The sequence below is a fragment of the Leptopilina heterotoma genome, unplaced genomic scaffold, assembly GCF_015476425.1.
Source record: "Leptopilina heterotoma isolate Lh14 unplaced genomic scaffold, ASM1547642v1 Lhet_0, whole genome shotgun sequence".
Classification (NCBI taxonomy): Eukaryota; Metazoa; Arthropoda; class Insecta; order Hymenoptera; family Figitidae; genus Leptopilina; species Leptopilina heterotoma.
In genome coordinates, this window is record NW_025110811.1 from 341,499 (window position 1) to 366,401 (window position 24,903).

At 20.3% G+C, this 24,903-nt stretch overlaps 1 protein-coding gene across 7 annotated transcripts in view; it reads left to right on the plus strand.

The window, feature by feature from the left end:
- LOC122503188 overlaps nucleotides 1-24,903 on the plus strand; it is a 318,272-nt gene that overhangs the window by 255,394 nt on the left and 37,975 nt on the right. For all 7 annotated transcript variants that reach the window (XM_043613669.1, XM_043613987.1, XM_043613735.1 and 4 more), the window contains one exon: nucleotides 21,991-22,102. In XM_043613669.1, coding sequence (XP_043469604.1) covers nucleotides 21,991-22,102 — 112 coding nt within the window. The remainder of the gene's footprint in view (nucleotides 1-21,990; nucleotides 22,103-24,903) is intronic.

Consider the following 24,903-nt stretch of genomic DNA (forward strand, 5'->3'; position numbering starts at 1 on the left):
TTTTTGATGTCCTTAAAAAAACTGTGTAGAGTTTTGACTATTCGGTCACAATTTAGAAAACCATTGCGAACGACAAAAATAAAAATCTTTAAGAAAAAATTAAATTATTAATATTAATGAAAATAAAAAATGAAAATATTTAAAATAATAATTAACAGTTACTAATAATATTAGTGATTAAAGTTTTTTATGAATAGGTACAAGTTGGCAATTTTTTATTCTCAGATTGAAGAAATGCGAGTATATTTTTTTTTTATAAAAGACCTAGATATAAAATGGAATTTATGCATTTGTGTGCTCTCACACGAAACATGTACTATACCCTTCATCCCTAAAGCTATAAGGAAGGTACTTTGCTATCTGTTTGCACTCCACGTACTCTGCGTGCGTCTCTCGGGATTCTGAGGATTAATGAAATCTGCCTGAATTTTCCTGAAAATACTCTTGTCTTCTCTTAATCTCAGAGTCAGTTTGTTACCTAAAGGTGATAGTGCCTTTTATAACACAATAACAATAATTAGGTATTCCAATGTCCTTTGTTTCACATTTCTGTAAACTCAATTTTTCTTATTTTTCTTATTCCTATTTTCTTAATTAGTTTATTTGTAATTATTTAATACTAATTATTTAATTAGTATTATATTATTCCTATTTTTTTAATGAGTATTTATTACTTCATTATTCCTATTTTTATAATTAGTATTTATAACTTCATTATTATTATTTTTTTAATTAGTATTTTTTCTTTCACTAGCAAATGTTACCGGCTGAACAAGATTTATTCAATTTATTATTATTATTATTATTATTAAATTATTATTTATTTATTATTATTATTATGCAAATTACAAATTTTTTTTCAAATATAAATTTTTGAATAATTTCATAACCGAAAATATTAAAAATTCACTTATTAAGTTCATAATTAATTATTATTGTTAATATTTTCAAAAATTTAAATATAATTCTTCGCAAGAATTTCAATTATTATTTTCATAAATAATAACATTCTTCGAAAGAATTCAATTATTTAGCAAAATAGTACATTTTTTTGCAAAAATCAATTATTTTCAAGAAAAATTTAATATAAAATTTCACGAAAAAATTAAATTATTTTTTATAATTTGAATAAATTCTTCAAAAGAATTCAATAATTTTTTTGTTCTTTGCAAAAATTCAATTATTTTCAATAAAATTTCACGAAAAAGAAACAATTTTTTTAAAATTCGATATAAAATTTTTCAAAAGAATTCAATTATTTTCTAAAATTTAAATAAATTCTTCGAAACAATTCAATTATTTATTATTTTCTATAATTTTAATAAATTCTTCGAAATAAATGCTAAATAATTTAATTATTTTTTCTTTCTTTGCAAAAATTTAATTATTTTCAATAAAATTTCAGGAAAAAATTCAATTCTTTTTTATTTGTTATAAAATTTTCCAAGAAAATTCAATTATTTTCTAAAGTTTTAATAAATCTTTCAAAACAATTCAATTATTTTCTATAATTTTAATAAAATTTCACGAAAGAATTCAATTATTTTCTATAATTTTAATAAATTTCTCGAAATAATTCAATTATTTTTTCTTTCTTTGCAAAAATTCAATTATTTTCAATAAAATTTCACGAAAAAAAACAATTTTTTTAAAATTCGATATAAAATTTTTTAAAAGAATTGAATTATTTTCTAAAATTTAAATAAATTCTTCGAAACAATTAAATTATTTTCTATAATTTGAATAAATTCTTCGAAACAATTAAATAATTTCTTCTTTCTTGGCAAAAATTCAATTATTTTCAATAACATTTCACGAAAAAATACAATTTTTTTTTAATTCGATATAAAATTTTCCAAAAGAATTCAATTATTTTCTAAAATTTTAATAAATCCTTCTAAACAATTCAATTATTTTTATAAATAGGCAAAAATCTTGGCAAAAATTCAATTATTTTTAGTATAATTTTAATCAATTTTTTATGTTTGTTATTTTGTTTGTATTGCCCATTAATGATCCTTGTGATTGAGGGCTTATACTTAAATAAATAAATAAATAAATAAAATTTCATGAAAGAATTCAATTTATTTCTAATTTGTAATTTATAATAAAATTCTCTAAAAGAATCTAATTATTATTTTTAAAATTCTCAATAAATCCTTCGAAACAATATATTATTATCAATATTTTATTGAAATTCCTTGAATGAAATAAATTATTTTAGAAAATTGTAATAAAATTCTGAGAAGAATTTAATTATTTTCAAAAAATTTTAATGAAATTCAATAATTAAATATTTAATTTCAATTATTAACAAACACGATTATTAAAAAAAAAATTGTAAGAAATTGTTCATAAAATTTAATTACTTTCAAAATTTCCAATTTAAATTGTTAAAGAAACTAAGGAGTTTCTTAAAAAAAATTCAAAGAAATTCTTCAAAAGAATGTAAGGTTTTTTTTGAAAATTTTAATGAAATTCTTCGCAGGAATTCAATTATTTTCAAATACATTAGAATTTTAAAATTCAAAATATTTAAAATATTTTTTAAGAAAAATTATTAAGAATGTTAGGAAACAAAAAGACAAACAACAATTAGTTGTTATAATTATTTTATTACTTTTAGTTATTTGACGACTGAGTGGTGGAATCATAGTCATTTATATATTTTCAATATTATTTTATTATTTCCAAAAATTATTTAAATTTTAGTCAGGAAAAAAAAACAATTTTTTCTTATTCTCCCTTGAGGTATATAAAAAGTTTGAATCAAAAATTATATTTAAAAATTCCCTTAGTTTATAAATACAAAAATAAATAATAAAAATAAAAATATAGTTTAAATAACAGTAGAAAGTATAGTTTTTAGTAGTAATGGTAATCATCAGTCAGACACAAATTAAAATTTATGTTATTCTCCCGTAAGTAGTATAAACATTTTTGGTCAGACGTCATCTTAAAAATTTGACTAATTTTATTTCATCTATTATTAGTAATAACTAATAAAAATACGAGTTTCAGTAGTAAAAGTAAATTTTGAGTCAGACAAGAATTTTAAATTTGTGAAATATTCCCTTAGATAATAAACATACATTTTATTCAGACGTTATTAAATATATTCAGTCAAATTCCACAGATTATTGGTAATAAAACTAGGATTTCAGTAGTAACAGTAAATTTCAGTCAGACAGAAACTAAAATTTTCGTTTATTTTTCCGTTATAAGTAGTAAAAAACATTTTTGGTTCGACGTAATCTTAGAAATAGGGTCAATTCTTCGGTAAGAAGAATTATCTTATTTTTATTAGTAATAAAAATAAGATTTCAATTTTCAATTAAATTGTATTGTGACAGAGAGTAAATTTTATGTTATTCTACTTTAAGTGGAAAAAATATTTTTAGTCAGACGTCATTTCAAAAAAAAATTTATCAATTCGGTGAATTATAAATAGTAAAAATATAATTTGAGTAGTAAAAGTAAATTTTAGTTAGACAAGAAATTTAATTTTTTTGCTATTCTCTGTTAAGTAGTAACAAAAAGTTATAGTCAGACATCATTAAAAATTTTGTTAATTTATTCTATCAATTATCAGTAGTAATAATAAAAATATAGTTTCAGTAGTAAAGGTAAATATCAGTCAGACAAGTCTCTTAATTTTGTTTTCTTAATTTAATTTATTATTTAATTTAATTTAATTTTGTTTATGATTTAAAAACATTTATCACACATTTGACAATTAATAAGTGTTTGAAATAAATAATAATTAATAAAATTTAATTTAATTAAAAGTGAAACAATTATTATAATTAATAAAACTAAATAAGAGTTAAATAATTATTTTAAGAAAAGTTGATAATAGATAATTATTAATTAAGTATTAAATAAGTTGAAAAAATCAACTATTAATGTGAGAGTTATAATAAAATAAATATCCTATTACACAAGAAAGGTGAAATTGAAATTATATTAAATTTTAATGAGCAATTTATTAAAATTACAATATATTATTAATAATTTGATAATTAATGTCGAGAGGGAAGATTTATAATTTATCGCGACAGTAAATTATGTTGTCTATATATAATATAGAAAGTAAAGAGGGGAGGATTTTATTGTTGAGGCAAAATTTATATATTCGAAAGTGATCCACAAGGCTCAGTTTTCTTTATAGTGTATAAAATTGACGTTATAAGACACAGAATCTTGATTCTAAAAGAACTTGTCGGACAACTCAAAAGGGGGGAAGTGTATATATATATTTTTTTCTCCTTCTGCTACACTGGTGCTTTCTCGATTTACCCGATCGACTCTTGTTCGATTTACAGGGCGTTCAACTCGACCCTTAATTTCCCTTTTCCCTCAAACAAATTGCCTTTGAGATCTATAAAGCTTTTCGGAGAAGCTGAGGAAACCTCCTTTTTCCAGAAAAAGCAACAAATAAAACGCCAAATTTCAGATTTTATTCTTTTCAATCAGGTTATTTTTTTACAATTTTCCATCTTTATCAATAGATTCTTCTTTGTTTTCAACATTAATTTTTTTTTCAACCACGCTTCGTACTCGATAATTGCTTTTAAAAAAGTATAACAAAAAGTAATTTAAAGACAAAAAAAGTAGTAAAAAAATAGCTATCGAAAAATTAAACTTGACTCAATTTTTTTACAATTTCTTAATTACATTCAAAAATAGAATAATTTTTTTAAATAAATATTTAAATACCTATTTATTTTGTCTACAGAAATTAAAATATTTCAAATGATTTCAATGTAACGCATTTTTGAAATTCAACTATTTCTAAAAAATACAAAAGTACCTAATTCTTTCAAAAACCAAACATTTTTTTCTTCAAATTTATAAATAATTAAATTATTCAAAACTATAATCATTTTATTTTATACAATTCTAAATCAATTCTTATTAGAAAGTTCTAAGAGAATTCAATTATTTAAATAATAAATAATTTATCTGAATAATTGAATATTTCTTAAATTTGAATTCTTATAAAGAACTTTATCAACATTTTTTAAAATAATTCAATTTTTACGAAGAATTGCATTAAAACTTTTGATAATAATTAAATTCATTTAAGAAATGTAATCAAAAATAAATTGAAAATATTTATTACATTTTTTACGGAAATAATTCAAAATTATATTAAAAATAATTGAAATCCTGCAATTAGTTTTATGTCATAAAGAATTTTATCAAAGAATTTTTAAATAAATAAATTCTTTTGACGAATTTTAAATTTTAATTCAATGTTTAAAAATAATTATTACATTTTCGAGAAATTCGATTAAAATTATAATATAAATAAATGAACTTTTGCAATGAGTTTTATTATTTATGGAAATAATTGTATCTCTGAAAAAAAAATTTATTGTTTTTAGAAATAATGGAATTATTGCGAAGAAATTAATAAAAAATGTGTAATAATTGAATTCCAGTGAAATTTTTATTATTGACGAAAATAATTAAATGTTTACGTAGAATATTATTAAAATTTTTGAATATAATTGAATTTGGGAGAAGAATTTAATTTTTGCTGTGATGCTTTTAATATTCAATTATTATCAAAAATTTTACCTGAAATCCATTTTTACATTAATTTTTATTGGAAAATTAGACGAGAATTCAATTATTTAATTCATTGCGAAGAAATTTACAAAAAATTTGTCAATAATTGAATTCCTGTGAAATTTTTATTATTTATGAAATTTATTAAAATGTTTGCGAAGAATTTTATTAAAAATTTTTGAAATAATTGAATTTTTTTCAAGAATTTTATTTAAATTTTCAAGAATAATTGCGTTTTTAGCGGAATAAATTTAAAATTATATTAAAAATAATTTAAATCCTGCAATGAGTTTTATTATTTATGAAAATAATTGAATTTTTGTCTCCGAACTTTAATAAAGTTTTTAAAATAATTGCATTGTTGAGAAGAATTTAAAAAAAATGTTTTTAAAGAAATGATTTTTTTTTAATTTCATGAAAATTGTGTATTAAATAATTGAATTTCTTTGAAAATTATATATTATTTATGAAAATAATTGAATTCTTTCAAAAAAATTTATTAAAATTATATTCAAAACAGTTCAATTATTATAAAGATATTTTCATTAAAATGTTTTCAAATTATTGAATTCTTTCAAAGAATATTATTAAAATTTTTATGAATAGTTGCATTTTTCGTGAAATTCATTTAAAATTGTATTAAAAATAATTGAAATCCTGCAATGAGTTTTAATATTTTTAAAAATAATTGAATTTTGCGAAGAATTTTATTTCTGTTAAATTATTAATTTTATGTGGAAAATTTTGTTGTTTATCAAAATAATTGAATTCTTTTGCAGAATTACTTGAAAATTTTTGAAAATCATTGAATTGCGAAAAACTTTTGAAAATAATTGAAATTTTGCAAATAATTTTATTTAAATTTTAAAAAATAATTGAATTCATGAGAATAAGGATTTTATTATTTATAAAATTGAATTTTTGCGAAAGTTTGATAAAATTCTATTTAAATAATTGATTTTTTTCGAAAAATTTTAGGAAAATTCTGTTTTAAATAATTAAATTCCTATGATGAATTTTGGTTATTTATGAAAATAATTGAATTTTGCAAAGAATTTTATTTAAAATTTTTGAAAATAATTGGATTTTTTCGAAGAATTGTATGAAAATTTTTGAAAATAATTGAATTTTGCGAACAATTTTATTAAAATTTTTAAAAATAATTGAATTTTGCGAAGAATTTTATTAAATTTCGGTTAAATTATTAATTTTATGTGGAAAATTTTGTTGTTTATCAAGATAATTGAATTCTTTTGCAGAATTACTTAAAAAATTGTTGAAAATCATTGAATTGCGTAAAACTTTTGAAAATAATTGAAATTTTGCAAATAATTTTATTTAAATTTTAAAAAATAATTCAATTCATGAGAATAAGGATTTTATTATTTATAAAACTGAATTTTTGCGAAAATTTGATAAAATTCTATTTAAATAATTGATTTTTTTTGAAAAATATTAGAAAAATTCTGTTTTAAATAATTGAATTCCTGTGAAAATTTTTTTATTTATGAAAAATAATTGAATGTTTGCGAAGAATGTTATAAACAATTTTTAAAAATATTGAATTCTTTCGGAAAATTTTTTATTAAAATAGTAGATATTAAAAATCATTGAATTACAAAAAATTTGTGAAAATAATTGAATCGTAAAGAATTTTATTAAAATTTTTTGAATTTTTTCCAATAACTTTATTAAAATTTTTTTGAATAATTTTTTTATTTCAACTGTTTACAAATTGAAAGTAGTATAAATTTTTAAATATGGAAAGAAGTAGCTTTTAGTGTAACAAATAAAAAAAAGTATCCAAATAGTATCAGATCGTAAAAAAAATATAGTAAATAGTAGGTTTTTGTATTGAGTACGAGGCCTGTTAAACTATACTTTTTGCTTTTAAAATTAGGTGACATCTTTCTCTCTAAATTTTAATTCGTTAAAAATAACTAATTTTGGTGCAAAAATTTGAAGTAGATTTGTAAATAATTTTTAAAGAGCTATTAAATAGGGAACAGTTGGAGAGGAAAAGTGACCACTGAGTGAAGATGACCACCCATATATAGAAAATGTAAAAAATGGTATTAATAAAAATTAAAAATTAACGAATGTCACAAATAGTCTACAATTACTGTGTGTTTTTGAAAGTTCCACCACATTTTCCAACAAAAGACATAAAATAACAGTAGTTAATGGGATAATTCCCTTTTTTGTTTGTCTTGCAATTATTTTATTAGGCCTTAGGTATAATTTGGAGGCAATATCCGAGGATCGGATTAATTAGATAGTGGTATCGCAAATTGAAACTCAATAGCCGTGTAGAGAGAGAGGAAGAGAGAGAAAGAGAGACAGTAGGGGGACAGGGTCACGCATTACGAGTGGGGGATCAGCTTTCATGAAGTATATGAGAATCCATGTGAGCACAGTGTATCCATAACACAGTATATTATCATGTTCACCGTACAAAAACTAGAACGTAGAGACATATTCATATAAACCGGAAATTGAAAAAATTTTTTTCAACATTTTCTTCTTTAATTTTAATCTCCCACACATTTTGCATATATTTTTATTATTTACTATAACTTTTTACATTTTATAAAAAAAATTAATTTTTTCTTTTTGGAGAAAAAAGATTTTCCAGGCTTGTAATGGAAAAATCATTCCCGTATATCGCGACCGCAATCTATTTTTGATTTTGGCCCAGTGCCCGTTTTTTCACATCTCATATATACATTCCCCCCCCCCTTTTTTTTGTAATAATACACGCTGTCGGAGATTCATATGCGGAGACATTTATCTCCATTTCTAGAAAGACATGCGAGCTTTGCAAACTGATTGCGGTAAATGAATTTTGTTTATCTTCCATACACTCGAATTTCTCACGCGGGCAAAAAAATGTTGGGAAAGAAATTTATTTTTTAATTTAACAATTTTTAAAAATTTTAATAAAATTATTTTTTTAAATTACTCTCTACAGTTAATTATCTATTGAAAAATTAAAATCGAGAAAATTCTCTATATAAAAAAAGAAAAAAAAGTGAATAACAAATAAGTTTTTTTCTCAACCTAATCTATGGAAAAAAGTTTCTCTGTGTCTCTCTCTGTATAAAAAAAAGAAAAAATGGATAACTTTTTTCTTAACTTTTAATCTATTGAAAAGGTTGTGAGCTTTGATGATAATAATAAGATTTTAATATTTTATATATTGAAAAAAGAAGAAAAGTTTCACGTTTGTCAGATCTCGCTGGAAGTTACAAGAGTATGACCGACAGCAAAGTTGAAATTGAATCTAGCATCTGAACCATGCCTCTGCATCTAAAGTGACGTATATATATATACACAAGCATAAGATTCAGGAAGAGAGAAAATTCATTTTGCAAGAACTGTTCTAATCCTGTTATGACAGCTTGACGTCCCAGTCAAGTTAATATTAGGATAGTTTCTTATATTATGCGAATCTAATTTTTATTATTATTATTATTAATAACACTATTTTTATATTATTATTATTATTACTGTTATTATTATATAAATATTATTATTATTATTTATTTTATTATTTACGATTTGTAATTATTTCAATAATTTTTTTTTTATTTTTCACAACTGAAAGATACTTTTTCCATATTTGAAAATTTACACTAATTTAAAATTGTTAATAGTTGAAATAACAAAAATATTTTTAAAAAATTTAATTAAATCAATGGAAAAAATTCAAAAAATTTAAAAAAAAATTCTTAAAGAGAATTTTTTTTAATAAAAAATTTACCAAGAATTGACGCAGGAGAAAAATAATTATTTTCAAAAATTTTTAAGTAATTCTGCAAAAGAATTTCAATTATCTTGATAAACACCAAAATTTTCCACATAAAATCAATTATTTTAAGGAATTTTAATAAAATTCTTCGCAAAATTCAATTATTTTAAAAAAAATTTAATAAAATTATCTTTGCAAAATTCAATTATTTTCATAAAAAACCAAAATTTATCAAAAAAATTCAATTATTTTTAAAAGTATTAGAAAATTCTTCTCAGAAATTCAATTATTTTCAAAAGTAATAAAATTCTCCGAAGATATTCAATTATTTTTAAAAATTTGAACGAATATCTCGTCAAGAATTCAATTATCTTTATAAATAGCAAAATTTTTCTCCAAAAATTCAATTATTTCCAAAAAATTTAAATAAAATTCTTTGCGATTCAATGGTTTTCAAAATTTTTTAAGTAATTCTGCAAAAGAATTCAATTATCTTGATAAACACCAAAATTTTCTACATAAAATCAGTTATTTAAAAGAATTTTAATAAAATTCTTCGCAAGATTCAATTATTTTTGAAAATTTTAATAAAATTATCTTTGCGAAATTCAATTATTTTCATAAAAAACCAAAATTCATCAAAAAAATTCAATTATTTCTAAGAGTATTAGAATTCTTCTCATAAATTCAATTATTTTCAAAAATTTTAATAAAATTATTCGCAAAATTCAATTATTTTTAAAAATTTTAATAAAATTGTTCGCAAAATTCAATTATTTTTAAAAATTTTCTTACAATTCTTTGAAATAATCCAATTATTTTAAAAAATTTTCATAAAATTCTTTGCAAAATTTAATTATTTTCATAAATAACCAAAATTCATCACAGGAATTCAATTATTTAAAACAGAATTTTCCTAAAATTTTTCGAAAAAAATCAATTCTTTAAATTTTAAATAGATTTTTATAAAATTCTCCGCAAGAATTCTTAAAAATTTTAATAAAATTCTTCGAAAATATTCAATTATTTTAAGAAATGTTAATTAAAATCTTTATAATAATTGAATTGTTTTTAATATAATGTCAATAAAATTTGTTGAAAGAATTCAATTATTTTCATGAATAATATACAATTTGTAAAGAAATTCAATTATTTAAAACACAATTATTATCATAACATTTTTTGAAATAATCATTTCATTAAAAAGATTTTTTTTAAATTCTTCTCAAGAATGCAATTATTATTTTAAAAACTTTATTAAAGTTCAGTGACAAAAATTCAATTAGTTTCATAAATAATAAAACTCATCGCAGAATTCCAATTATTTTTTATATAATTTTAAATTTTAGTAAAAAAGTTAATTAATAAAGAAAAATAAACTTATAGTTGCATAAGGTTAATTAATTGTTGGTGCAAAATAATTATTAAAGAATAAAAATGATATAAATATTTTTTTTTCTTATATACCAAAATTTGTTGTTTTGAGGGATAAAAAATAAAGAGTAAAGTTCTAGAAAGAAAGGTTCTAACGTAATTCCTATAGACATAGTGCATATATAAACTTTTCTCTACGAGATGCTTTAAGGAGAATATATATCTTAAAAGTTTAGAATAAAACTTTTCTTGAGAGAAGGTTTTTGAAAATTTAACTACTTTTGACAAGCTTTTGAGATGACGCGCTCAACATGACTATAACACATCAGATTATATATAGTTCCTTTGATAGAATATTCTCCGACTAAAGATTTTCAAACTAATATATATAAATCAGATTATATACACGTCCATTAATTATAAAAAGTTAGCCTGTCGTTTATAGTTTGAAGTTCCTTTTTTCGAAAAACATGATGATACTAAAATTTTATATAATTATGTATTCGATTTTTTTATTATTTAAAAGTATTTTCATTAAAAAGGAAAGAGAAAAAAATTTTGAAATTAGAATAAAAAATATTTTTCCCAAAGAAAATTCAATCTGTCGTTACAATTTTGATTTGGATACAATTTTTAACTTTTTATTCTCTTTATTAGATTCATAAATTTTCTTATTCCAGAATTTTTTTTTTAATATTCTCCTTTTGGAAGCAGATTTATTTTGATCAGAAAAATTGTTTCGTCTTTCTCAATTTTTTCTTTCAAGTAGGACGAAATTAAAAATAAGTTATTCCTTAGAAAATTTAGATAGAAAATCTCAAATAAAATCACAGAAAATATTTAGATTAAAAAATAAAATTAAAAAATAAAATTAAAAATCTAGATGTAAAGAAATCGAATAAAAAATTACAATCTTAAAATATCTAAATAAAAAAAATATAATAATTAATTTTTTAATACGCCTACGATATAATGTATAAATTTTTATACTTTTCTATAATTAATAAATAATTATACACTTTTTATAATTAATAAATATTTCCATATTTATTTTCAATTAATAAATTTTTTTTCTCATTAACAATGCATAAATGCGATAATATTCGCATATACAGAGAAATGTCGTTAAATGAAGGCGTTTTCCTTATATATATATATATTTTTTTTCTCCTCTCTTCATAAGAAAAAAAGAGCAGTTAAATAGTTTTTCAGCGATAAAAGAAGAAGAAGAGGTGTACGCGCGTGGAAAAACTGTTCCTTCGCCTCATTCCTTTACACAGTAAATAATCGAATTTCATTTTTATTTTATGAGAAAAACCGCGGCCTGCGCGATAATCCACATCTGCTTTCGAAAAAAAGAAAATCCCTTACTATAACATATACACTCGAATCGTAAAAGCCACAGTTTTTTATGACCCACACCATTATTCCAACTTTACAGCTTTTATCACCGTCATTTATCGAAATTAATGTTTTCGACTTTTTAACGAGATTCCCCCTTTTTTGGTGACTTTTCTTTATTTTTTCATTATTTTCCCTTCATATAGATATAAAATTATCTTTTCGTACTTCTTTTTATAATTTTTTTAAATTTAAATCTCTTTCTTTGTAAATACTCATTTTTTAATGTTTCACCAATTTTTGTATTAAAATTTCTTTCTGTTTGTAAATATAAATTTCTTTTTTTCTGGTGCTGGAGATTAATAACAATAGATTATTTTTTCGCTCTCGTGAATTTTTCTCATGCATTACAATATTTATATCGCACTGGAGCATTTTTTATTTCTTTAATATAGTAAACGATAAGAATCAGTACTCTTGTGCCAAAATCTCAATAAACTCAGGAGCCAATAATTCTTTTTTGTTTTCATTTATTCTTTTGGTATTTTTCGTTTTATCATTTTTGTCAATTAAAATTTTTATTTATTAAAAATACTATTATTAGAAAATTATTTTTAAAACTTTCTTGTTTTTCATTTAAAATCATTAAAATATTCTCTTTATAGATTCAATAATGATTAAAAATAATAGAATTACGAGTTATTTACGAATATCTCGAGATTCAATATGGAGATGATATTCTCCACCTGCGAACGTCAAGGTCACCGCTAGATGGCAGTTCAGTTCCTTCTTGGAATTTTTGCTGCCATCTGGTGGTGACCTTCGGCGTTCTCAAGTGGAGAAATTCTAATAAAAAAATCCTTTAAAATTGTTTTTTAATTCTGACTAGAATGAATTTTTTAATATTATTTAGTTATTTTAAAAGTTTTAATGCAATTATCTTGACAAATAACAAAATTCTTTACAAAAATATTCAATTATTTTTAGGAATTTAAAAAAAAATACTTTACAAAATTAGATTACTTTCATAAATAACAATATTCATCACCAAGAATTCAATTATTTTTAAAAGTGATAAATATCTTCGAAGAAATTCAATTATTTTTCAAAATTTGAACGAATATCTCGTCGAGAATTCAATTATCTTTATAAATAGCAAAAATTATCTCCAAAAATTAAATTATCTTGATAAATAACAAAGTTTTCCACATAAAATTAATTACTTTAAAGAATTTTAATAAAATTCTTCGCAAAATTCAATTATTTTAAAAAATTTTAATAAAATTCAATTATTTTCATAAATAAACCAAAATTCATCACAAGAATTCAATTATTTTTTAAAATAATTAGAATTATTCTCAGAAATTCAACTATTTTCAAAAATTTTAATAAAATTGTTCGCAAAATTCAATTATATTTAGAAATTTTAAAATAAAATTCTTTGCAAAATTCGATTATTTTTATAAGTAACCAAATTCATCACAAGAATTCAATTATTTTTAAAAGTATTAGAATTCTTCTCAAAAATTCGATTATTTTTAAAAATTTTAATAAAATTGTTCGCAAAATTCAATTATTTTCAAAAATTTTCATAAAATTCTTCGGAAAATTCAATTATTTAAAAAATTTTTAATAAAATTCAATTATTTTCGTAAATAAACCAAAATTCATCACAAGAATTTAATTATTTTTAAAAATATTAGAATTATTCTCAGAAATTCAACTATTTTCAAAAATTTTAATAAAATTTTTCGCAAAATTCAATTATTTTTAGAAATTTTAATAAAATTCTTTGCAAAATTCGATTATTTTTATAAGTTATCAAGTTCATCACAAGAATTCAATTATTTTTAAAAGTATTAGAATTCTTCTCAGAAATTTAATTATTTTTAAAAATTTTAATAAAATTGTTCGCAAAATTAAATTATTTTCATAAATTTTCATAAAATTGTTCGCAAAATTCAATTATTTAAAAAAATTTTAATAAAATTCAATTATTTTCGTAAATAAAACAAAATTCATCACAAGAATTCAATTATTTTTAAAAGTATTTGAATTATTCTCAGAAATTCAACTATTTTCAAATATTTTAATAAAATTGTTCGCAAAATTCAATTATTTTTAGAAATTTTAATAAAATTCTTTGCAAAATTCGATTATTTTTATAAGTAACCAAATTCATCACAAGAATTCAATTATTTTTTAAAGTATTAGAATTGTTCTCAGAAATTCAATTATTTTTAAAAATTTTAATAAAATTGTTCGCAAAATTAAATTATTTTCATAAATTTTCATAAAATTCTTCGTAAAATTCAATTATTTTAAAAATTTTCAATAAAATTCAATTATTTTCGTAAATAAACCAAAATTCATCACAAGAATTCAATTATTTTTAAAAGTATTAGAATTCTTCTCAGAAATTCAATTATTTTTAAAAATTTTAATAAAATTGTTCGCAAAATTCAATTATTTTCAAAAATTTTTATAAAATTCTTCGCAAAATTCAATTATTTTTAAAAATTTTAATAAAATTCTTTGCGAATTCAATTATTTTCATAAATAACCAAAATTTATCACAAGAATTCAATTATTTTTAAAAGTATTAAAATTCTTCTCAGAAATTCAATTATTTTTGAAAATTTTATTAAAATTCGTCAAAAGAATTTAATTATTTGAAAATTTGTTGTAAAAATTTTTTATCGTAATTGTATATTCTAAGAAACATTCAATTATTTATTTTTGTACTTAAATAATTGATTTCTCGTAGAATTATCTAATAAAAATTGATTTAAAAATGAATAATTTTAGTTAAAATTTTAGATAATAATTATATATTAAAATATTAAAATACATTAGGGGGGAATATTTAGAAATAATTAAATTTGGAAAGGTTTCGAATTCAAATCTTTGAAAATCAGAATTTTTCATACTTTTAACGTTTTAACTATAATAATTCTGCGTAGAATTAATTTTTATTTTATTATTAATTCACTGGGTTATCTTTAATTATTATAAGTTATTAAATTTCAAATTTTTTTGAATTTGAATCTTTTAAAGAATTTTAATTCGTTTGGAAAAATAATAATGATTAAGTATTTAATTAAAAAAAAAGTTGTTTATGTTTTCGAATAATTTTACAATTATAAAAGAAATTCGCAAATAAATTATGAAAATTTTTCTCAGCATCTAATCATTTTTAGAGTGAATTAGAAATATTTTTTTCTGATCAGGGAAAAAGTTAAAATTTTGTCTGGAATAATCAGGGAAAAGTCAGGGAAAAACGAAATTAAATTTTTGTGTCAACCCTGTATTTTCTCTTTTTTCAATTTTTCTATTTTCTATTCTCATAAATTTTTTTGATTTTAATTCCCTCAATTTTTCGAAATCTTTATCGACCCCGCTTATATTCTTCTTTAATATAATAAAACTTGGAGTGAGCTCCTTTTTCTTTCTTTATTGACACGAGTTGAGGGGATTTTAAACGAACTCTCTCGTTCTGCATTGAAAGTTCTCACGACATAAATAGTGCGTGGTTGAACGTCTCATCTTTATCCCAAGACTGTCACGTATTGCTTCGATCAGAAAATTGTAATAAAAAAAAGAGAAACAAAGTACAGATACTATCGATAAATTAGCGAGTGTATGACTCGTTACAAGTCATGTCATGTTCACCGCCTCCGATGAATAGCAACTAAAAAATAAAGAAAGAAAATACAAAATAAAACCAAAAAACAAACAAATTGTTGTCCATATTTGTCGGTCAAGAAGCATAATTTCCAAGTGGATATCTTCTGACCGGTTTACCACATATCATAAATCTCATTCATGGAAAAAGCAACATTTCTTCACAATTTTATTTCTTTATTCTATATAGCGAAATTTCTTTTATTGTACACATGAAACTTGATAGGGAGATATTTTTTTCATTCTCTACATTTTTTTTTTTTTTTGCATAATCCCCTTTTTGGATCATATTTTTTTTTGTAGGGAATATTAAGGTCAGTGAGTTTTGAAATATTTGTATAATATTTCATAAAAGAGAAGAAAATTTTCTTGTTGTATTGTTTTAAGAAAAAAAAAATTTTTTTCGTAAAACGATTTTTAGGATCCTTTTCCTTTTTGTCATGAAAGGTTATAACTAAACTAATATTCGCGGCACAATTTCCGAAGCTTATGTCTGTAAACATCAATATACATTGGAGTCACATCCGCGCCAAAATCTTGTGCCAGTTTCCGGCAAACTCTCTTTATACATAATTTGTATATATAAGTATAGAAACTAAAATTTATTAGCTCTCAAAGTTTGCACATGGGAATATCGTATACAGAATATCTTTCAACAAACTTCATTCGACGCTATATCTCTTCTTTTTAATTAGTTTATTTTCTTTTATTTTATTTATTTATTTATTTCTTTTTTGAAAACAGGAATTATTTTAATTGACTCATGAGACAAAAAACTTATACAAAAAAGTTTAATTGAAATGATTTTATACATATAATCGATGGCAAAAATATTTTATACCCATAAAAGACAGAAAAAAGTAGTAAAAATGTATAGCTATATCGAAAAAATAAACTTGAAGACTCAATTTTTTTATAATTTCCTAATTACTAAAAAAATAGAAAAAAAAATAAAAAAAAATAGAATAGAAAAATAGAAAAAAAATAGAATAGAAAAAAATAGAAAAAAAAATATAGAACAATTTTTTTTTTTTTTTTAAATAGAACAATTTTTCAAAATAAATATTTAAATACCTATTTATTTTGTCTACAGGAATGAAAATATTTAAAATGATTTCAATGTAACGCATTTTTGATATTTAACTGTTTTTAAAAATTATAAAAGTAATGAATTCAAAATTCAATCATTTTTCAATTCACTTTTCTTGAAATTTATAAGTGAAATTATTCAAAACTTTAATCATTTTATTTTATTTAATTCTAAATCAATTCGTATTAGAAAGTTCTACTAGAATTAACTTATTTGAATACAAAAATAAATAATTTATTGAATAATTAAATATTTCTTAACTTTGAATTCTTATAAAGAACTTTATCAACATTTTTTCAAATAATTGAATTTTTACAAAGAATTGCATTAAAATTATTGACAACAATCAAATTCAATCAAGAAACGTAATTAAAAATGAATTGAAAATAATTATTCAACTCTAAGAAACAAATTAAAACAAATTTTTTTTTAATAATTGAAATGTTTCGAAGAATTTTATTAAAATTTTTAAGAATAATTGCGTTTTTAGCGGAATAAATTAAAAATTATATAAAAAATAATTGAAATTCTGCGATGAGTTTTATTATTTATGAAAATAATTGCATTTTTGTCACTGAACTTTAAAAAAGTTTTTAAAATAATTGCATTCTTAAGAAGAATTAAAAAAAAATCTTTTTAATGAAATGAGTATTTAAAAAATTTTATGAAAATTGTGTTTTAAATAATTGAATTTCATTATAAATTGTATATTATTTATGAAAATAAATGAATTCTTTCAAAAAATTATATTAAAATTACATTGAAAACAATTCAATTATTAATAAAGAATTTAATAAAAAATTTTTTAAATAATTGAATATTTTCAAAGAATTTTATTAAAATTTTTAAGAATTCTTGCGCAGAATTTTATGAAAATCAATTTAAGGGCATTTGAACCATTATGACGTCACAATTTGTGCAAAGCACGTGTTCTAAAATTGTGACGTCATAATGGTTCAAATACCCTTAAATAATAGGTTTTTTTCAAAAAATTTTATCAAAATTCTGTTTTAAATAATTTCATTCCAGTGAAATTTTTATTATTTATAAAAATAATTTAAAGTTTGCGTAGAATAAGTATTATTAAAATTTTTGAAATTGAATTTCAGAGATAAAAATTATAAATTATAAAAATAATTGAATTCTTGCAACGATTATTATTAAAATTTTAAAAAATAATTAAATTCATGAGAAGAATTTTATTATTTATAAAATTTAATTTTTTCGAAGAATTTTCTAAAAATCTATTTAAAATTTAAATAATTGATATCTATTTTTCGAAAAATTTTAGGAAAATTCTTTTTTAAATAATTGAATTCCTGTGATGAATTTTGGTTATTTATGAAAATAATTGAATTTTGCAAAGAATTTTATGAAAATTTTAAAAAATAATTGAATTTTTGTGAAGAATTCCAATACTTTTACAAATAATTGGATTTTTGTGATGAATTTTGGTTTTTTATGAAAATAATTGAATTTTGCGAAGAATTTTATTTAAATTCTTTTAAATAATTGATTTTATGTGAAAAATCATTTTTTTCTTGAAATTTATAAGTAAAATTATTTAAAACTTTAATCATTTTATTTTATTCAATTCTAAATCAATTCTTATTAGAAATTTCTACTAGAATTAAATTATTTGAATACAAAAATAAATAATTTATTGAATAATAAAATATTTCTCAACTTTGAATTCTTATAAAGAACTTTATTAACATTTTTTCAAATAATAGAATTTTAGCTACTTATATGAAAATAATTTAATTTTGCAAGAAATTTTCTTAAAATTTTTAAAAATTATTGAATTTTGCGAAGGATTTTATTAAAATTCCTTAAAATAATTGATTTTATGTGCGGAAAACTTTGTTGTTTATCAAGATAATTGAATTCTTCTGCAGAATTACTTAAAAATTTTTTTAAATAATTAATTTCCTGTGACGAATGAAAAGTTATTAATGAAAATAATTGAATTATTGCAACGAATTTTATTAAGTTTATTGAATAATGGAATGTTTCTTAAATTTGAATTTATTTGAATCTTAAATTGTATAATAATTGAATTGAATTTGGAAATAATTGAATTAAAATTTTAATAATTTTATTAAATAATAAAGAATTTTATTGAGTTTGTAAATAATTGAATTAAATTACAAAAATTACAAATAATTGAATTGAATTTGTAAATAATTGAAATAAGTAACAAAAAATTGAATTGAATTTGTAAATAATTAAATTAAATTACAAATAATTGAATTGAATTTGTAAATAATTGAAATAATTAACAAATAATTAAATTGAATTGTAAATAATTGAATTGAACTTGGAAATAATTGAATTAAAATATAAATAATTGCATTAAATTATAAATAATTTAATTGAATTAGTAAATAATTGATTTAAGTAACAAATAATTGAATTGAATTTGGAAATAATTTAATTATGTACCAAATAATTGAATGGAATTTGAAAATACATGAATTAAATTTATTAATAAACGAATTGAATTTGCAAATAATTGATTTAAATTGTCTAATAATTGAATTGAATTTATAAATAATGGAATTAAAATTTAAAAACGTGTATAAAATAACAAATAATTGAATTGAGTTGTAGAGAATTGAAGTAATTGTTATAATTGTAATCTAGCTATACATTTTTTTAAAATTGCATTTTTAATTTCTTTTGACTGACTACAATTGCAATGCATATATATATTGTAGAAAGTTTATCGAGCCCTTTTTGGTTTTCAGTTTTCACCTTGTGACCTATAAAATTACAGTGAGACGTGTCAGAACTTGTCAGGTTTCGTCAAGAAATTAGAAATGGATGAGGGCAAAGTTAATATTTCTAAAAGATCCTTTCGCACGATTCCTCGTGTTCTATTCTTAAAAGCAAAGTGTCAAATATTTAATTCCATCTCATCTAAGAAGACAAGTATATTGACTTAAAAATAGAGAAACCGATCACGAAGTTGCTTTAGTCACGTACAGACATATTATGTATACCGCATACCATTGCAGATTGTAACAAACTGATTATATTATGTAGGCATTATTATTATTATTATTATTATTACTATATCATTATGACTATATCATTATGACTATCAATTTTCAAACGAGATGCTCTTCGTTCACTTTCTGTGAAAAATTACTTTTTTAATAAACTGCGTTCTAAAAATAGAGAGTATGCATTTCAAAGCTATCGATTTCATTTGTAATTGCAGTTCGAATTGGAAGAAAATATATTCATTATGAAATGTAAATTTTAATTTGTTCTTTTAAATTACCCTGTTTGTGATAAATAAATAAATAAATAAATAAATTGTAAATAGATATAATAAATAACTCTATTCGCTTCATTTCGTTTGTGAGCGAATTTTCATGAACTATAGATATGGAAATTTAATGAATTTCCCTTCATTGGCACGGAATTTAAAAAAGGAAATAAATAATAAATATTAATATTAATAATAATTATTATAAATTAATTAATAATATTAATTTTCAAAATTCAAGTTAATGGACTTGGACTTTTTTCAAAATTGTTTATATTCGCTTAAAACTTATTGTTACTCGAGATTTTTCAGAGTTGCCATTTTGAATTTCGAAAATCTGACTTTAGATTTGTAATCAGTGACCCCAAAAAACCCCCGAGCAACAAGTTTCAATAAAATTACAATATAATTCAATTATTTGTTAATTATTTCAATTATTTACAAATTCAGTTCAATTATTTGTTAATTATTTCAATTATTTACAAATTCAATTCAATTATTTGTTAATTATTTCAATTATTTACAAATTCAATTCAATTATTTGTAATTTATAATTTAATTATTTACAAATTTAATTAAATTCTTAACAAATTTAATTAAATTTAATAATCAGCGTATATAAAATCTTGTATTAAAGTTTTTATACTAATTCCTATTTACAGAGGAAGTGAAGATCATTTTATAATAATAATAATAATTTTTTTGTCCGTTAAATTGAAAATATAAATTGTTTATATAGTGCTGCTATAAATTTGATTTTAATGATTCTATCGTTATATAATAGATGAATTCGGATCTTTATCACATTTTTTTCTCTATGTAGAAATTTATGAATGACTCCCCCTATCATTATCGATAATCTATAATATAAGCAACCCTCAAATTACCCGTGTACACCAACAAAAGCTCGTTGTCAATGGATTAACATCGTTATACTTCAACTAAGTCTATTGCCGTGCTTATAGAAACTCGAGCCAATGTAATTTATTATTATAAAATGTTTATCCATGATCGTCAATCGCTTTTCATATTAAATAATAGTTGAAGTATTCAATTTTCTATTAAAATACTTCTATTTAACTTAACACTGACATTTTTTTTTTATGAATAATTTTAGTAAAATTTGTGCTAAATTAATTCTTGATACCTTTCCTCCAAGCGAAAATTTTATATTTTTATACTGTAAACTTATTTATTATTTTATTGTTTAATTATTTTTTAAAGTTAGATATATTTTTTAATTATTTTTTTGAGATTAGATTTATTTTTTAATTATTTTTAAAAAAAACGAGAGGGGGATCAAAATTTCACGAAAAGAATATTCAATTTTTATTTTTTTTTACATTTATGTGAAAAATTTCAAAAGTTGAACGAATCGATTTAACAGCTTCTGCATTTAATAGTTTTGAAGAATGACATATTTAGGCTGTGTCTGTTATATTCTTATATTGACCCATAGGAATGAGTCAATAATTTAATTGGCATATAGGGGTTATATGTTTAATGAAGGTTTGACAATAAAATTTGACCTCAAATGCGGGACCTTATAGTTTCGAAAAAAAGAAACAAAAATTGAATTCACTTTAAATCAATTCAACATTAATTTTATTCTCTCTCAATGGGAGTATAGAAGAAAATTTAAAATTTACTCTTAATAAAAAAAAAATATAATTTACACGGTGAAAAAAAAAATTTTTAATAAATTATATAAAATATAATTTATAAAAATAATTATAATAATTAACTATTATTTCGTGAATAAATAAATAAATAAATTATTATTGTTAACTAATAATAATAGTTAGTAATAATAATTAATAGTTTTGTACTTATTTATTATGAAATAAATATTCTTGTTTGTATATTTTCAAAAAAAATTTATCATTTTCTTTTCAGTAATGTTGGAACAACGTCTTGGCGTCGAGGACAAGAGTCACAGCGTTCCACCCCAAGTCCACGACGTTATCGAGATTTGGATGTCCCTGTACCTCACACTGCACCTGTTTCTGTAAGTTTTATACCACATTATACAATTCTTTTTTATCCCTTTTTATTATTTTCTGTATTTTATTTTTTTCACGATTTCAAAATAAACTGAGATTTTTCTTCACTACATTTTAAATTAGTTGATAAAAATACAATTATTAGTTTTATATTGCATGACTATTAAAATTATTTTTAATAAAATAAATTAAATAAGAAAAATCATAGTAGAAAAATATTACTACTTAATTATAAAAACACTAGTGAAAAATATTAGTACTTATGAAAACACTAGAAGAAAAATATTAGTGCTTATATAAAAATACTAATAGAAAAATATTAGTGTTTATAAAATTCCATCAGGTAGTAGAAAAACAAATAAAAACAGTATTAAATTTACTTAAAGGTTTTTCGACTTGAAAATTCGAATTGTTTTGATGTTAACAGTGGAAATAAAAAAATTATTTTACAAAATTTTCATAAAGTTATTGGAAAAAATTCAAAAAATTTTAATAAAATTCTTTAAAACGATACAATTATTATTTTCACAAATTTTTCGCATAATTCAATGATTTTTAATATCTACTATTTTAATAAAAAATTTCCCAAAAGAATTGAATAATTAAAAAAAAAAAATGTTTATTAAATTCTCCGCAAACATTCAATTATTTTCATGAATAAAAAAAATTTGCACAGAAATTCAATTATTTAAAAAAGAAGTTTGAAAAATCAATTATTTAAATAGATTTTTATAAAATTCTTCGCAAGAATTCAATTATTTTTATAAATAATAAAATTCCTCTCAGGAATTCAACTATTTTTATAAATATTAAAACTCATCGAAGGATTTCAATTATTTTTAGTACAATTTTAAATGAATTCCGCGAAAAATTTTATAAAAATCTATTTAAATAATTGATTTTTCAAACTTCAGTTTTAAATAATTGAATTTCTGTGAAAATTTTTTTATTTACGCCTCAAAATAATTGAATGTTTGCGAAGAATTTTATAAACATTTTTTTTCTAATTATTCAATTCTTTTGGAAAATTTTTTATTGCGAAAAAGTAGACATTAAAAATCATTGAATTACGAAAAATTTGTGAAAATAATTGAATTTTTTTAAAGAATTTTTCATAAATCATAAAATTTATCGTAGAATTTTCTAATAAGAATTGATTTAGAATTTAATAATATAAAATGATTAAAGTTTTGAATAATTTTATTTATAAATTTAAAGAAAAAAATGAATGAATTTTGAAAGAATTTCTTTTGTAAGCTTTTTTTTGCTACTTTTTTAAAAATAATTATCGAATACAAAGCCTGAAATTAACATTATTCTTTATTAATTTCCAAGTGCAAAAAAAATTATATCAATTTTTTGAAAAAAAAAAATAATGAAAAGAAATAGTAAAAAGAAAAAAAAAATTGTTTGCTTTCGATAAACAGAAAATTTGTCTTCAAAATAAGTTAATATGCAATTTTAACTTTTATATATTTATTTAATTAAAAACAAAATTGTAGAATATAAACGTTGATAAAATAAGATGAAATTTTGACGTTCATTAGAGAAAATTTCATTTTCGTGTTATTCTCACCAGATTATTATATTGAAAAGCAACTTTTGCTTTCATTAGACATCAAAGAACGTAAACTCAATTTAAGTACTCGCTTAATTACGCGTCACCTGATATGCAATCTCTCGTATAAAATTACAGTGTCAAGAAGTTATAACCATGATTTACAGTCACGGTCAGATTGTAAATCGAAATTCCTCTTTCATAATATATTTTAATAAATCCTCATATAACTGTCATCATTTTTGAATATTACAAAATTTCGCATTATTACGACATTCATGTATAATAAAGTTTGCAATATCGAGCGAGAAATTATTAATTATTATGGTCATCAAATGTTTCATAAATTTTCCGCGCGATTATCAATATGTTTTAAAAAGCTTCTGAATGATTTTTTAAAATCAATAAAATATTAATAAAACATTTTTAATATTTTCTGTATTTTTTTCGAAAAAAAATTCAAATATTGTGTAAATAAATATTGATTCCAAAGATTTAATTTATTTTCGCTAGTTTCTATGTCTCCACCGCAAGCTTAACTTTATAAATTAAGAAATAAGAAAATTCAGCGTGAAAATGGAAAGAGAGTTTAAATTTAAATTATTCTCTTAATAATTTAAAATTCAACTCCATTACCAATGCCGAAGAATTATAGTTTTTATCTCTAATTTAAATTTTATCTGATTAGAAATTCTCACCGCGTTGGGAAAATATTATGAAATTCAGTCGGTTTATGTCAGATTTGATAGAAAATAATCTCGAATATTTATGTAATTTGTAGCCGCGAACTAATTTCAACAAAATAAATCACTGAAATCTTTTGTTTTACGCGATTTTTTTTAAAGAAAATAAGAAAATTTATTGTTAGAATTTTTCAATTTTCATTGCTTTAAAAATTCTGGATAAAATTCCTTAATTCTTTTTCTAACGAAAATATATTTTTTCCAAAAATTAAAAAAAAATTTTCCTATGAAAATTGTTAATAATTATTCCAGAGTAGAGTTTATAAAATTAATAGACATCAAAAATGTCACTTGCAGAAGAGCAGCAAAAATTAAAAGTTTTCAAAAGTTGTTAAAATAATAATTTAATTTTCGTAAAGTTTTCTCTTATTCGATAATTTATAATTTAATTTTAACTTTGTTTATTGAAATAGTTTGGAAAAAAAATGTTGAAGGACTTTTTTTTGAATATGGGTTAAGGCAATATTCATGTTTCTAAATGTACCGGTAAAAGCGACTACAAGCG